General features: G+C 39.5%; 1 protein-coding gene across 1 annotated transcript; it reads left to right on the top strand.

Moving 5' to 3' along the window:
• Window positions 1-8,888: 8,888 nt before the first annotated feature.
• Window positions 8,889-14,733, top strand: LOC118788571 (galanin peptides-like). Its single transcript, XM_036544612.1, has 6 exons — window positions 8,889-8,950; window positions 9,150-9,230; window positions 9,998-10,052; window positions 14,084-14,170; window positions 14,329-14,400; window positions 14,666-14,733. The coding sequence occupies exons 2-6, from the start codon at window positions 9,150-9,152 to the stop codon at window positions 14,731-14,733; spliced, it is 363 nt and encodes a 120-aa protein (XP_036400505.1). The 5' UTR covers window positions 8,889-8,950.
• The last annotated feature ends 2,068 nt before the right edge of the window (window positions 14,734-16,801 follow it).

Here is a 16,801-nt window from a genome sequence, read left to right on the forward strand (position 1 = left end):
AAAGCGGTCACGCTTGCGTAAACCAGGAAGAAAGCTCAGACTAATAACACTGAAAGCATGGTTCATGACTTTGGACTGTTGCTGCTCTTTAATTTTTGCCTCGTTTACAAAGGAAATGAAGCCAGAAGACAAAGTTTTGGCACTTGATGTCTTGCCCTCAAAAGGGTTGCAACCAGGTCAATCCATCAAAAACATTTTAACAAAAAAATCATCACAGAGAAACTGATCATCTTTGACCATGCGTACAGTGTTTCCTTCAAACTGTAGATGGCTTGCTCTCCCCTCTTGTGTGAAGCACACTGCAGGCTGTGACTGTATGACCCATGACCTCTCTCGAATTGAATTCTGTGGCAGTAACCACTGAGCCGCAAGTTGACCGTTGTTCTAATGTACTATCTTTATTTTCCAGAGGTCAGTAATGTGAGTCTCCACCAGTTGACACAACTTACACCAGGGCTAAGAGCCAGAACCTGGGGACAATTATTAGTTCTTTAAACTGGGGGTTTTGGTCTTTATCTCCAGATAGTCTTATCTAGGTGCCACATGCAGACAATTATGGCTACAGTTTGAAGCCTACAGAGTTTATTTCTTTGAGAACTGTACATGTCTTGGCTCAGAGGGGGAACTGTTAAAGACTACAAAGTATATGTAAACAGTAATGATGTCCCACAGCATGCAGTGTGATGTAGTGGTAAGGAGGCTTGTAACCAAAAGGTTGCTGGTTTGATACCCCCTGGGGGCACTGCTGCTGTATCCTTGGGCAAGCTGTTGCCTCAGAATTGCCTCAGTAAATATCCAGCTGTATAAATAGGTAACGTAAAATTACACCCTGTATAAGCATAAGAGCATATAGAATAAGAGCATCTGCTAAATTACAATAACGTATAGGACATTCTTATTTCCCCATTCGCAAGTCCCAAGCTTTGACTCTCTTTTGTGGCCAATTCAGTGCATTGGAGAACTTCTATTTTAAAAGTCGACTTTTACTTTAAATGGAGATCATCCATAATTTTACTGAGGAAAGCTGAACATCGTATCATTATCATAAATACCACAAATGTTGCAAGGGGCGCGCAATGAACCCTCCTCCCAGCTCCCAGCGACTGCGTCTCTCCGGTTTCAAAGGAATAATCCTCTCTCATGCAAACATGCTAACCGGTAGGTCAGCAGATGACATTTCATCTGTGGAGGCCAGCTTTTAACACAACGACGTTATGTGTGTTAACACACTGTGGATGATGACCAGTGGCCGGAGTGGCACTTGACTAATTGCTGTGAACAAGGGCTGCAATTATTTTCATTACAAGAGGCCAGCCCCCGCACCAGGTGTCATTAAGATAACCATTAAGGCAATAGCATTATCCTAGCGATCAGCACCGTAAGAGCCACTTCAGATTGCCACTCCGGAGCAAAGGACACGGTCTGACATGCAGAGGCCAGTGCCATGACAGCGTATGGACCGGGTGGGGGCAGCTTCAGTGCCTCTCTGCAGCACACGTTTATTTTTTGCTTCTTTTCCCAACCGTTTCCCTGGTCGGATCAACAGACTCTGACTAATTCTAGCGGCTTACGTGCGTCGTCGTTCCTGTGTCACAGCCACTACATTACCGATACCAGAACCGACATCCCACTCGTTGACGTGGTTTCAAGCAAGTTGCAAGATAAATAGGGCGTGTTCCTCTTCTTGTATGGAATCCGTGTACATATTGAAATGAGCAATGGGAAATTATACCTTTTCATTTATGATTTATAGAATAATATAATGACAGGCGATTAATTTGAATGTGATAATCATGTCAATATGAATTTCTGTGCATGCCTTCTAAAAACTCCAGAAAAGGGTTAAATCATCATGAAAGATATTAATATATTTTAGCTTGTCCACTAGTAGTAGCTATAGTAAGGCTAGAATGATAAATCCCAAAAATTATGTTACAAGTGAGTATATGACCCTAAAAGAACCTACAACCCTGGCCTGCATTCTTTGTTGCACACATTGCTTTGCTGACATGCAGTGGATTAATTTGATATCCAATCAAATTAATCCAGGACAAATTTGTATTCCAAGAGCCACAACAATAATAAAAATTATTGAAACATTATTATTAATACATTTACTTCTGGGGGAAAAAAATGAACATTCCTATTTTTTCATATAGCCATGTGAATTTTTGTGAATCTTATATGAAAGAGACCATAGCTCCATAAAGTTTTTTTTTTTTTTTTTTTTTAATGTAGTACTATTGTAGACTGGGTCACTACTAATGGAAAATCTCAGCCCAGGTGGTCACAGATACGTTATCCTAGATCTACAGCCTCCTGCACTTTCTGGAGCTCAGAAGTGAAGAAAATGCACTGTTTGCATAGCTCACATCACCGTTAGCGAAGGCAGCAAATGTGCCACTACAAAGAGAGGGTTGTTATCTCCCTTCCTTTCAAAATCAACTATAATGTCAGTGTCATGGTGGCGTGATGGGCTGAAATACTGTGTTCACTTTAAAAAAAGGCACTTTTGAAGTCCCATTATAAGGAGCAAAGCAATGACTAATCATGTGCAATTTATACATACTAATAGCATTCACAGTTTGTGTTGTCTAATGTCAAAATTATCTTAATGGCATGGGAGATGGATAATTAATACTAGAACAGGACAACCAGTGTCGTCACATGACTTTACTTGGGCTCATTAAATGTTGCAATGAGGAACCAGTGTATTAGATAGACTGGATTATTTTCCTTTATCTCCTTTTTTTAACACGGAATACGCAGCACTTGCTCTAATGTGGTGGTGACCAATAATTGGTATTCATTATTTCTCTACATTTGAAAGCAATACATGTTACCATATTTAAAGCTAGATTACATACCCCTAAGAAAGCTTAGACCAATCACATGTGAGGAATTATGGAGGAAATATGGTCCCTAATAAACCATGTGCCACCAGGTTTGTCTTTAATCATCATTTATTTTCATCACAAAAATATCATCCAAAAAGTATCTGTATTTCACCATTTATGTAAAACACAGTAACTTTCAGTATTAGGAAGTACTGCATGGCTTTTACATTGCAGTTCCTGTGCTCCATTACGGCTTAGCCTTTTTATGAACAATAAAGTAGATGTGAGAAATGTAATATTGGAGAATTCAAGTCTTGACCTTTTACTTGGTAAATTTATTCCAAGAAAGGTAGAAAATCTAATTTGATTTTGTTTACCTTTCAAGGTAATGATTGAAATGTGTTCATTGACAAAAAACAGGCGGCAGGCTGAGTATATCCTCACGCAGTAAACTAAAGGCACACCCATTTAGTATCTAATTAAATAAAGTTTCAGTACAGAGATACTGCAAAGTTCAGTCTATAAACTGGACATTGGTTTATGTCTGTATACCTCTAAAATGTATATATTTGCATTTAGGCATTCAATAGTAATTCTATCTGAAATGATGTACTTTTGTACCTGCTGAATATGACCAGACTGTCTTCTTAATGCTCAAAGACAGATGAACTCTGGGTTGTGTTTAGCATCACTGTTGGAGAAGCATATTTGATTCACACCGGAAACCATTTGCCATGAATGACGCGATCTGTCCTGTTATTAAGTACAAACACGTGGGATCTGATGCATAGCTCAGGCAGAGAGTGTAATCCTATTCAAAAATTCCCACTACATGAAGATAAGCCTTCACACTCCTTTAACAAAAAGAACTTTCTGAGATTTCCTACAATAGTCAGGCAATAGTTAGCATGTATTGATAAAATAATGGAGAAGAAAAACATATTCATGTACTACAGAGACATAAACAGATACTCCCAAATAAATAAAGTAAAATTCATTCAGGTATAGAGGGACCATTGCTGAAAGCTTGCTTTCCATAGCTCTTTTTAGCATCACTACACCCTCATGAGACCTATTTCCTGTAGACCTTGAGAAACTGCCCAAGAGAAAAAAAGAGAAATATCACATGCAGGAGACACAAGCCTCCTTAACAACACATTTATATTTGCATTTAGCCACTTGACCGACGCTCGTACCCAGAATGATGGCCCAAAGGTATAAGAGGTTCACATGAATATCAGCACTTACAGAAAATAACAGACCGTACGTGTCAATTTGTCACACACTTACACATTTAATAAACAGTGCCAGTCTGGATACAGAAAAAGTGTGACATCAAAAACATTTCATAATTTCATGGCAATTTATTTTTCAGTTTCAGTTATTCCATTTCAGTGTTGGTGCACTGTATTTGCCTCTTAGCATATTGCTCTCCATTGAGGTTGTATCTGTCAATAATATTCCTAAAGTATGCTTAAGGGTGTCCCAGAACAGGAGAGGTCCCAGAACAGGAGAGGGCTGGATACCCTTACTTGACTGGGTAGTACATTAATATTTCCTTTTGTCTTTAGTCTGATAATGGTTATTACTATATAATCCTACAATCTGTAAATTTGTTGAGTGGTGGGACAGCTGAAATAAGGCACTATTACAATATTTAACCTTTTTACGGTAGATTTTTCTGGCTTGCTCTTCCCAGTGCTCATCCAGTCTAAATAATTTTTCACATTTGAGGGGCCCTTCTAAATTCTTTTCAAATGGACTTTACTACACTGATTTACGAGTTAAGGAAGGTTACTGAAAAATGTTACTGTTTTAATTTTGAAAGAAAAGTTTGGTCCGCTTTTGAGATTAAAATAACCGCTTATCAGGTTGGCTGCAGACTCAAAAGTGAAAACATCAATTACTTTAACACCCTGCTAAGGTTAACAACAATGGTTTTTGTCAGTAACATTTCTTTTTCACAAAGGAACAGAAAATAGAGACACTTTTTTCCCCAAACTGTAAATGAGTGAATTCCATCTGGAGTCATGATGACGATGCAAAATGAGTGTAAGATACAATATATGCTTAAAGGAATCCTGTTAATTTTAACCTTAAAGCAATACAGTCAAGCTCATTGTTAAAAATAAAAAAAAATTAAATTGGATTTCAAAGTCCACTTCTATTCACATCTAAAAGGACCCCATCTGGGAAAAACAGCATTTGGGTGTCCATTGGTAAAAGCAGTATATGAAAATATCTTATAAAAGGTTGTTTTCCAGCTTGACTAAGCTATCTGTTTATATACTGTTATGAATAGCCTGTTTAAATAAGCCAGGATTTAGCTAATGTAAATATGAATTGGCCTGTGGTTGTTGTGTCATTTCCATGACGTCCAGGTTTACTTCAGCCAACACTGGGACCAGCCTCTGATTCTCACTTTCTGATATGATGCCTGCCATAGCCAAAAATGGGCTTCCATAATAATATTTGTGACTTTGTAGAATGAAGAATGGGGACATTTTCATTGCTAGATGCTCCCAACAGATAAAAAGTTCACCAAGCAAAAGTCTACCATTTTACACATTTTCCTGTATTGCTATACCTCTGTGACACCCAGGACTCGTAACCTTCAGAATGGTCTGGACAGTGTGTGGTGGTTTCATTTATATGGTAGTCTTTGGATTGTCTCACAGCTCTTCAAAGCAAAACACCTGGATTTCCTACATGGCATTATTTCCTACCTCCGTGGGTGTTAAACACAAGACGCTCATTACATGGTTAATCTGATATTGCTAACATGTTGTTAGTGAGTAGTGTAAGATGTTCTGCGTTTCCTTGGGCGGGCGAAAACTGGCATCAGTGGTACCGCATTAAGGCTGACAAAAGTTGGTTTGTAAATGCTAATGATGTGTGAAGTGCCTCAAACTGACGTGGCTGGAGCAAAAGAGAAACCATCCATGCCTCCTGGGCATCTGAGAAAATGGATCAGTGAGATGTTAGTGTTATTAAGGCATTGCGTGTTATTTTTATACTGCATCCTACTGTTGTCTTGCGTTGACTAGGAATACATTTATATGCCCCTCTTTGGAGGGTTATCTCTGTCCCTTTTCTGCCTTTTGCCGTTCATAATGGACTAGTGCTTCTACCTTGCTCATTTTCTTCGTCTTAAACCCCAATGTCTACACATATAGGAAAGCCTAATCATTGACATTTTGCATCTCCTATTTTGTTTGATGGTTGTGCCCAGTAAGACAGGTCTAAAAGCATGAAATTACAGGTCTTTTTCCTTGCTTGTTTAGCCTGATATTGTGGAAAAAACTAAACAGAAGAAAGAGCTTAAATGCAGGATATGCCCAGCAATCTGTGACAGGGGTAACATGACCTCGGCACTACAATACCCACACTGGCAGCAGCAAGCTCCATTTCAGGATTATAATGCTCTGAGTCTGTACAAAAGCATATCTGAGTTTTGACACGTTTTTATACTGGAAGCACCTGCGACCAGAATGGCCAAGAAATCCAAACTGTTTAATATGGACTATTCTTCCACCTCTAAGTCTTCAGGATCACAGTGAAATTTCACTGCAGTGGTGTTGTGTGGGAGAAAGTTATATTAGTGATTTGTTTAGAAAATATGGGACAACTTACATTTTACATAAAATCCTTTTACCCAGCTGGATGTTTGCTGAAGCAGCTCTGGTTAAGTAGTTCTGAAGTATACTATGACACCCTTGGGAATTGAGCCTGCAACCTCTGAGATTCAACCCCCACTCCTTAACCACTGCGTATCACCAGCAGGGACTTGGGTCAGTGAGGACCAGCCCTTACCCAGGGGCAGTTGTAGCTGGTGACCCATCATAAGGTATAGGGATGAGGCTCCAGGGATGCAGTGCTGTGTTGCTCTGTGGTGTAGCAATGTTCAGAGTCAGCCATGATTAAAATCCAGTCCAGGGTGAGGTCTGTACAGCTCCTAAAGTGCATTTACAGGTCAGAGGGAGCAGTTTCCCCCTCTTGCGAGATGACTGAAACCCTTCCCTCACCTCCATTTCCATAGAGCTCTCAAACCCAGATTAGCACTGGTATTTTATGGAATGCCCAATTAGTAGGCATACTAGGTATCTCATCTACTGAAGCTCCAAGTGAAGATTTGGGAGGAGAATTGTCAGACATACCTTATGCAATTTACCAAACCTAGACAACCTGGTCCTGTCCATAACTACAAAAATCCCACTCACCATCACCTTTCCATGTCAGCTGTTCACAGCATCCCTTCTCCACCCCTATCCTTTCCCAGTTTATGATGTCCACTTAGGGGGTCAACAACTTCTGCCCGTGGCAAGGTGCCACCCCTTTGTCGGACTCCAAAAGGAGAAGATGCCATGCTTGCAGAGGAATTTTACAGGACTTTTGATTGCAGTGTAGTGGACACATTATGGCATAATGTTATAATGTTGTATGGACACATTATGGCAGATGTCAGATGTGGACACCATCTCAGGTGGTAAGTGGATGAGAGACACAATTAAAAAACTGTATATTAGGTAATTGCTCATTTGATCACCCTCTACAGGGCGGGGCAGCAACTACAACACAACAAGGCAAACACAAAAGGGACCGATTCTGAAAGAGCCCTCTTACAGGGGCTGGGAGGATGTGCAAGACACAGGTCTGATTTAGGGTTTGCTGAGCCAGGACGTACTGTGGGCGTACCCTGCAGGTGTGAGTTCATGTCTGCTAGGCTGTTGCTGACCAAGGTGCTGATGGACTCCCAGGCTTTGGGAGACGATCACAATGGCCAGTCGTAGTCTGCCAAAAGTGGGAGCTGCCCATTCTTCTCTCTGCCCTCCACTGACTGGAATGAGCGACTGCGAATTTACAAATCTTTCATAGCTATAGTGTAGCAGTGTAACAAAACTGTAATGAGCTGCGTCAAATCTGTGAAAAAAACAACCACTTTCAAATAAGTGGCCCATAAAATTGCACAGAAGTAACACCCTGGTAACATACTCTTGAACTGAATGCCCAACCAAGTGAATGTTTTCATTTTATTGTACTGCTCACTGCAGCTATCAAACCTGATACTGTGCACAGAAGTGAAAACGAATTGGTGTTTGCTTGACAATAACAACAACGCAATCTTTTGATCAGTTACACAATGCTATATCTTGAAAACAATTTGACAATCGTATATAAATGTCAGTTGTGCATGGAAATAAATACTTGTGGCATATAATTCTGTTATTGTCTGTTGATTATTTGAATATTTTTATTGGATGTACGCAAGTCTTAAAAGTAAATCTCTCACTGCTTTCTATTACACAGTATTTTGTTTCCGTTTCATATTAAAGTTCGTGAAAATTCTGTCTCAGGAAAAGAACCTTACATTTCATTTGATCAAAGCTAAAGGCAAAATTGAAATATCAATGGATTGAAATCCCTTATAAATCACTCACCCATTTGTTTGGATTAGATGCTCTTGAACCGTAGCAGCCTGGTAATTTCCCCTATAATTTAATACTCAGAGAGACTATAGCCTTATCAGTGTCAGTTTATGTCTTTAAGTGAACTTTAGAACTTGATGATGTACACTTGTGCTTTTATCATTATCTTGTAATCAGACCCCAGTCCTACATTTCCATTCATGGAAAAGGACGCATGTACAGGAAGACATATCGATCTAAAAAAACCTGACATTTTCGTTCTTCAAACATGGTTGGGGAATAAATAAATTGATGGTGATGTCAGAATAACGTCATCTTCTCTCCTCTTAACGCAAAGCAGGCAAATCATAATTCGATATAATAATCGAACTTTAATTCAACGACATATCTCAAAAGACTTCCTTAGAGCCGTGATAAAATAAGTTGGCATTCTTAATAAAGTGGTGATAGAACTGTACCGCGTTAAGACGTCAAGGGGCAGTTTTTTTTTTTTTTTTTTCAAATTTGGCATATTAAATAAAAGGCAGCGCAAACGTTCCCCATTCTAGTGCACGCCGAGAACAACCAGACAATGGAATTGTTGTTTTAGGAATATATCATATTTTGTTACATAGAGTGTATTTGTTTCTTGTGAAGTTATTGGTAATTCTACATATCTCTTCGAACAATCACCTGAAAACACTCAAGGTAAGATCAGATTGTATGTAGGTGTAGTTTACAGTAATAGCAATGTCAGATCGGTTTAAAATACTTGCTAATTGTACATTTGGTTTTGCTTATTTTAAATTAAAGTTGTATTTTTGTTTATAGCACGTTGAATTTGACTTTGAAGTAAGATTTAGTCCCCTTCACCTAACCGATTGTGCATGTTTTTTACACCTCGTAGATGCAGAAGTGCTTCGGTGTCGTCTGCGTTTCCCTCATCTTTTCCGCTGCTTTGTCAGAGACTGTTGGGTTTGTAATTGCGGTAAGATGAACTTTCAGTCGATTTACTCCTTTGTCTCTTCATGGTGTGTTTATTTGATGTTAAAATTACAAGCATTTTCCGCAGGACAATTTTTGCAGAATACTTGTCTATGCAGTTGCATCGGTAAAATAATAATTAAAAAATCAATTTAATTAAAATGCTAATGCAGCTGAAATTATTGCGTTAATGTAACGTGCTTAAATATCTTACCAAATTTAAACAGGAATGGAGCTATATTAAGTTAATGCGTGTTGCTGTGTCTAAGAGTTCAGGGATCACTTTGCACTGTAATTTGAAGGGACTGGCTTTAAAGAGAGTACGGGTTTGAATGCATTTTCTGTCACTGGAGAGGTATGACCATTGAATTGTGTGTAATGTAGTTTAATGTTATTTTATGACCATTTTATTTAATGAAGTTTCTTTTTTTTGGTTTCATTTTCCTCTGAAAAGTATTTGTGAATGTGACTGCTTCAGTACAGCAAAGGAACAGCACTGTGGTGAAACAATGATCATAATAATGACAACAACAATAGCTGTTAGCTGCAGGATAGTATTTGGATTGTTGTTATTTTACGAGCACATTTACTCAACGCTTCAAAACTTCACACACACACACACATACACACACGCACACACATGCACACACATGCACACGCACAAAGGAAGCACACACAAAAGATGTATATATAAAATATCAGGTTAGATCTGGCATTAGAACATGAATTTTCTGCCTGACGTGCTATCTTTTCCCATAGTCTCCTTCACAGGCCAAAGAGAAACGGGGCTGGACACTGAACAGTGCTGGGTATCTCCTTGGGCCCCGTGAGTCTCTCTCTTTGCTGTATTATCTTATGTTTGAGACATTGACTGCCCCGTGGCATTGTTGCCGCGCTGCCTGTGCAATTTGCAACAGCACAGACACTCAAAAATAATTTGCCATGTTTGAAGAATTTAATCCTTTCCCACATGGTCTCTGTCTTCCTTCGATCTCAGTTCTGAGTACATAATTTCCCATAATGCTCTGCATTCCCTCGCATGTGCAGAAATGTAGCTCCAAATTCCCTGGATGTATAGCAGCATTCTTTAAAAGATGTATGCCCGCCTTCCTGTTGGGACTTGATGAAACGATGACCAGTACTGCATTTTCATTATGGAGATCAAATCAAAATGCTAACATCCCACCGTCATATAAATAGCCAAAATTTCTACAGCCTTTCTGTAGAAAAATCATTTTTTACAGCCTCCTTTTGGGAGGGTTTGATTAATATTTGCTTAAAAAATGTGCCCCTTGACTCTAGCTATAAAAAAAATTCCTGAGGAGCTACTTATGAAGGAGGTTTGCTGAAATGTAGGGTTTAAAATCAAATGGAAAGCCCTGTAATGAAAATCTCTGACCAGGAGCAGGTTAGATGGCACCCTTTTAAAGGGACACTTTATTTGAATTAGCATGTCTTTTGCATGAGATATAAAGGAGTAATTATATATCTGACTGGCCATTCAGTCTAAAGCATACTTTTGCATGTTGAATCCTTTTGAAATGTATAAGGCTGGTTGAGGTCATATGTCTTAAGGTGTCAGTATTTTACATTATAGTATAGATAATTATATAGATCAGGTATCTGTACATCTTGTAGATGCAGCATCCATAGTGTTGAAGACCTTTTCTGTCCAGTAGCTCCAAACATCACTGATTATTGCATAGTGTAGTTGATTCTAGCCAGACTCAGACTGACCTTTCCACTGAGGGATGAAGGAGCTTATTTCATGCCACTTCCCTCTATCCCTCTAGTTGGGAATAACAGGAATTTCAAATGCGTAAACCTCAGTGCTTGCCTTACTTTCAAAAGCATATTCTTTCATCTGAAAATTTGATGGATACTATTTAATGTGGCGCATTGGACACAAGACTAAAAATGTTATTATATCTTTGTTGGATTTCATTGTATGGATTTCATTTTCAGTGGTTCATTTTCAACAGTTCATCCTCTTTAATCCTCATATGAGATGTCTACCCCTACTGTGCTGGAAAATAACTGCTAACAACTTCACTACTGGGATCAGAGGAAATATTTTAATATAGAGCCCTAATTCCACAAAACAGCATGTGCGCTGCCAAGTCCCTGTTTGAGCTCTCGATAGCAGCACTTTCCTCTGCTGTTACTGTTGTGCCTAATGGGTAATAACCTGGACCTATTACTTGTTTATCTTTTTTTTGAAAAGCTCCAAAATTCATGAAATCTGTCTTATCATTTTCCCAATCTGTTTTATTTCTGTGTTCTGATAAAGACACTTCCAAACCTAAGGCAAACAGTGAGTTTGTGCATGTATCAGTGTGTGCATGCTTGCATGTGACCGTCATGTACAGTGCTTTTGCAGAAGAGATTTCACGCAATCCATTCATTTAATACACAAATGATATACAAGCTCAACTATTTGGAAAAAATTGCTCTAATGCAAATATGAAAACTGAAAATCTGAGAGGAGTACGCCACCTGTCAGTGGAGAGAGCTGTTCTGTGTTGCTGGGTTTAATGAAGGATGTGCTATCTGTTTGTAAAGCATTGAAGAAACGTATGCCTGGGTTAGCTCAAACGGTCACCACCATGATTCAGGTGAAAATTCTGTACAGATAAGAAGCACTCTTAGTACAAGAGGGAGAGATGAGCTGGTTGGACATTGTAACACCCATTTTATGACTTGGATTCAAATCAATTCTAAATACACTGTATTGACTGTGTGTAGGTCTGGAGTTTATTGTCCTGGGATTTCAGACCTGTTTCCATTTCTTGGAATAGGAAGACTGTGGATAAAGACACGCGAACAGTAGAAACAGCAGAGAGATGATAAGCACAGTGGAGATATAGCAAAAACAGAATCATCTATCAGAAAAAAAACTTGAAAACAAAACATGCCCCTTTGTCTTAATCAGAAAAGAGGGGGAAAAGTTGTCTTCAGCACCCAAGGTGGAAAACCATGTTCTGTTAAAGAGCTTGTAATGTTATGTATATGAAAATGCTTTGCACTCCTTTAATTTGAATTGCAGTATACCTGCCAAGCTGCATGGAGTTCTTTGGTAAACGGTTGCTGTCACCTTCAAGCTCTGCTTTTTCAGTTCTCAAAAACCCCCTCTTATGCCAACTTCACAATGTCATACATATGTGTCAAGGACAATGCCTCAGAAATTTATCTGGATTTCATTCCCTGCCCAAATATCAATGAGGATGAGAGTGTCCTCATAGGTTATTGTGGATTGGCAGTTTCCATGGTTGCAAGCTTGTAGTTATTTGCCATTAACACTGTCAAAATTGTAAATTACACATGACCTGATGGGAAGCTGTTTATCAGCTGACTTTTCGCAGTGTACACCACATCAGATCCACCTCACCCTCTTTGAGCACAGCAGGAGATCTGAGTCAGATTACCTGAGAATTGTGTCATTTCCCCTTCACTTCAGATTTACAGAAAAAAGAGGAGGAGGACAACTGCTTGGTAGATGTATAACGTTCTGGTCTTGCAGGCTGCTGATGTTTATACAGGAACTGTTCTCTGATATGATTCTTTTGACTTTCATGTTCATTGGTGCATGTTACTAGTATTTACACAATAGAAGACAAGAGAAGGAAATCTTGAGCCTGCTCTCTTAGATGTATACCAAACACACTTTTTAGAGTGTGTAAAGGCACAAGTTCTTAGCAGCCTTTCATTTAAAAATGACTTTGGTTTCCTTCATGTTCAGGATCTGTACAATGCACTGAATTTTGCCATTATGAACTCCGATGTCCCTCTCTGTGCTTTCCTGGTAGATTGGAGATCATAGAGATTTACACTTATGTGTGCAATGCAATAAGATTAAAAAGCAGCTGTGTGATTGGCGGGAGAACAATATGGTTTTAGGAGCACTTGGTCACAGTAATTATTCATTATGAATGACTACTGTGTGTAAGCACAATTTGGGCCAATTGAAACAACCTCAGCGGGGATTTAAACCTCAGGTTTAATCCATGTGCCTTTACTGGATGAGATTAGGAACGTCTGTTCCAGGCCTCATATTGTTCAGTGTTCCAGTGGCGTAAACTTGAGGTTTAAACCCCTGCTAAGTTTGTTGTGATTGGCTCAGTCAGAGTTTTGAGGTGGGCGAAAGCTGTGTGCTCTTGCTCAGAGAATTTGTGTATTTTAGTCTGATCACAGTCTCCTCAAAATGTCACACCCTTTTCGGTTCTGTCCTTTGTGATTGGTCTGCCATTAAGACAATGGAGTGTGTTCAGAGTAGTTGTGAAGCTTGATTTTGTCTGCTCTGCTGTCTTCTACCCAGTGGAGTCTGCCTTGGTTTTTGGTGGTTGATTTGGTTTTGTTGATGTGTGGTGAGTCCCTCCTCCCTTGTAATTACTAAAATTTGTTATTGGTGTGTTATTTACATTATATTACATTTCCTCAGCAGATTCATTGCTCAGGAGTGACTTCCTTTACATATCTTACAATTTTTTATGTTATCCATTTGTAAAGTTGGTAATTTCTAAGAACAATCAGATTAAGTACCTTGTCTACGAATATAACAGCAGTGGCCCACCTGGGAATCAGACTAGCAACTTTGGGATAGTATGAAATCAGTGAACTACTGGCAAGTTGTGAAAGCTTTTTTTGGCTTTGTAATGCCCTTTGAATGATGTAATGTACCACAGTAAGAAGGCAGGCTGCATACAGTAGTGTGGAGGCAGTGGGTGGGCAACAAGATGGGGCAGCATAGCTGTGTTTAGGGAACTGTTTCAGCTTTGGCTAGGGCCAAAGGCTGTGTGTTGTTACTGCCATATTAGTTTAATGGCTGCTCTGTCTGTGCTGTCTTTGTTTTGTGGACAGATGCCATTGACAGCCACAGAACCATCAACGACAAGCATGGCCTAGCAGGGAAGAGAGACTTGCTCATGGGAGATGACTTCAGACCAGGTGAGGGCCATGCCGCTGACCTCATACAGCCTACTCTGCAGAGGGGCCAATGTACAGCAGACTGGGGCAAATTATGCCTCAATTGCTAAGGCCTTTCTGATGTGTTGCAGTCTACACCTCAGCCAAAAGCCTCACCTTGGTGTCTTCTGCTTCTGCAGGTGCTTTGAGAATAGCAGATGAGAACGTAATCCACACCATCGCTGACTTCTTAACGTATTTGAAACTAAGAGGTGAGGCTAATGTGCCTATCCGCTATCAGAATAGATTATTTCAGGCTGTTCATCTTATATTCCTGTGTGTTCTACATGTGCACTGCAAATGTATCCTATCAGTGTTAATGCATAAATACTTTCTGCTTCAAACAAAATACCGCTTTCTTTTTCGAGGCGAAAGAAGCATAAAGGTGTAACTTCACATTAACTATATTTGTGCCCATGGCATCTGTCATTTTATTGACATACTAACAATGTACTTTCATTTTTAAAAATCTTTCAGAAATGGAAACATTTGACAGTCTACCCTCTTCAATCACGGATGACATGGATGAGATCAACGAGGCCTAAGATGACCTGACGCTGCACATTGTGACTACTGCTTCAGAACCCTTAAACCTCTCACGTGCTTAACTGTCAGCCTCCGTATTTGGGCTACGACAGCTCGTCTCTGCTGTGATACCTCTCATTCTCTCAGCTGATTGGCTGGTTGGTTGGTTTGAATAAACATGAATAAAGCTATTTAACTGCATCAGCTCCTACTAATTTCTGTCTTTTTTTAACATTGTGTGCTAGCTTCTGCTAGTACTCTGTTTTAATTAGTTTGAATGTGCAAATATAAACATTATGGGATTGCACGAAATTAGCAGCCTGTGTCAGATTTCTCAGAATTAGACACAAATGCATTATGTATACTTGTGCCTTACTACAGACACGATGGATGTATGTAATATATGAGTAATCAGAGAAACAGTTTCCCTGGGTATACTGCATGATCCTTTTCAATCCAGAAGTAACAGCCAGATGTAATGAAATGCTCTCTTCCACACTCCATTACGTTTACAGCAACCACAAAAAACTTAATTTAATGTGAATCAGACAATGCTCCCAAATGCTCAGATCATTGGCAGTCTAAACTGAGGGATGGAAATCTATATGATATGTGAGCATAACTCTGTATAGCTCTGTTAAAGTTATCTGACACTCAGGTGTTGTCCACCCATGTCAGTGCACACCCTACCTTATGCTCAGGCAAAGGCCCATACACATGTTCCCCACTGATTCCAGGTCAGTGGCATGACAGCTAGTCAAGATGGAGACATTGTCCAGCAGAGCTCTCTGGATGCCACTGCATGTGATATGAAATGTTATGCGAAATGTTATTACTCCACATGTGCCATCTGTTGGATCAGTGGAGGTTCTCTGAGGTACAAAACTCTCACTTACCCAGAGATATAATACTGTACACTTGATATATACCTGCTAATGAATATCCAGGCCTGATACATCCATCTCTGAACTAACTTTTCCTCTCATGCAAATCATATGGATGTGCACTATTTAATGGTTAAACAATTGTAACCGCTAGAGAGACATTGCAAGCGATGCAGGAGTCATTTACTCATCTGTCTTTGGTGATTATTTCCCTCTGTTCCAAGGCTTAGATATTATCACAGAGTGTTCACAATGCTATTGAGGAGAAAATACTATATTGAGCATGTGGGAGGTGGAATCGGTGCAGACTTTACAAGAATCAAATCACAGACTCCCATGCTGCAGAAAGTGGCATTAACAGGCCTGGTCCATTAATCCAAGCTGCAATCATTGTTCACTCTCGGCATTATCTCTGCCACTGCATACATGTCAGAACAAAACATGAAGATCAGTGTTGCTGTTCCTTTAAAAACATACTGATAGCTGAAGCAGGTGTTTGACAACTGTGCAGCAGTAGGTGGGCAGGAAAGGTAGCACTATTAGTAAATTTGCTGAAATATGTGAGTGTCGAATTATCGTTTATTCCTATTCCTGGAATTGTGCAAGAATTTTCGAAATGTTTTCAAATTTGGCTATATAACAAACTGCCAGGAACAGAAAAAACTTAACTGCAATATGAATCACCCTACTCTTATATTACATGATCTCAGGCAGACTTTTCAAGACAGTTCAATTTTATTTTGATGATAGGAACATTTTTGCAATTTCCTTTCTGCATTTCGCATCTGAATGTGAGCGCTCGTTGCACATCCCTCAGTCCCGCAGTTCTCACTTGCCTGCACTGTAAGAAATAATAATAAAAAAAATCTACAGACATTTAAGGAAACGAACGACAAAGAAAATTTATTTTGAGCATTAGCGTGTGGGTCAGCGCTCGCATCCTCAGATCCTTTCTCTTAATCATAGCCTACCCCATTTCCGCCACTTAGGCTACTGCAAACAGAAGGCTTTTACAATATATAATTTGGGAAAAGTTTACGCTAACAGTAACACTGTTTGCTAACGATGGTAATTTCATTGTGCACGCTTACAATAAACAGTTATCCAACGCCTCACTAGCACGGCACGTGACAACAGTTCAGTGAGGCGATTAGCTGGTTATGATTGAAGGAATTAGCTAGCGCCGCTGGCCAATTTACCATAT

The sequence above is a fragment of the Megalops cyprinoides genome, chromosome 13 (assembly GCF_013368585.1).
Source record: "Megalops cyprinoides isolate fMegCyp1 chromosome 13, fMegCyp1.pri, whole genome shotgun sequence".
Lineage (NCBI taxonomy): Eukaryota > Metazoa > Chordata > Actinopteri > Elopiformes > Megalopidae > Megalops > Megalops cyprinoides.

Bases quoted from the DNA above. Each gene is read 5' to 3' on its own strand.
- LOC118788571 (XM_036544612.1), top strand. From the start codon at position 9,150: ATGCAGAAGTGCTTCGGTGTCGTCTGCGTTTCCCTCATCTTTTCCGCT. The intron at 10,053-14,083 runs GTGAGTCTCTCT...TTTTGTGGACAG, and splicing joins TGGGTATCTCCTTGGGCCCC to ATGCCATTGACAGCCACAGA. The intron at 14,171-14,328 runs GTGAGGGCCATG...CTGCTTCTGCAG, and splicing joins GGGAGATGACTTCAGACCAG to GTGCTTTGAGAATAGCAGAT.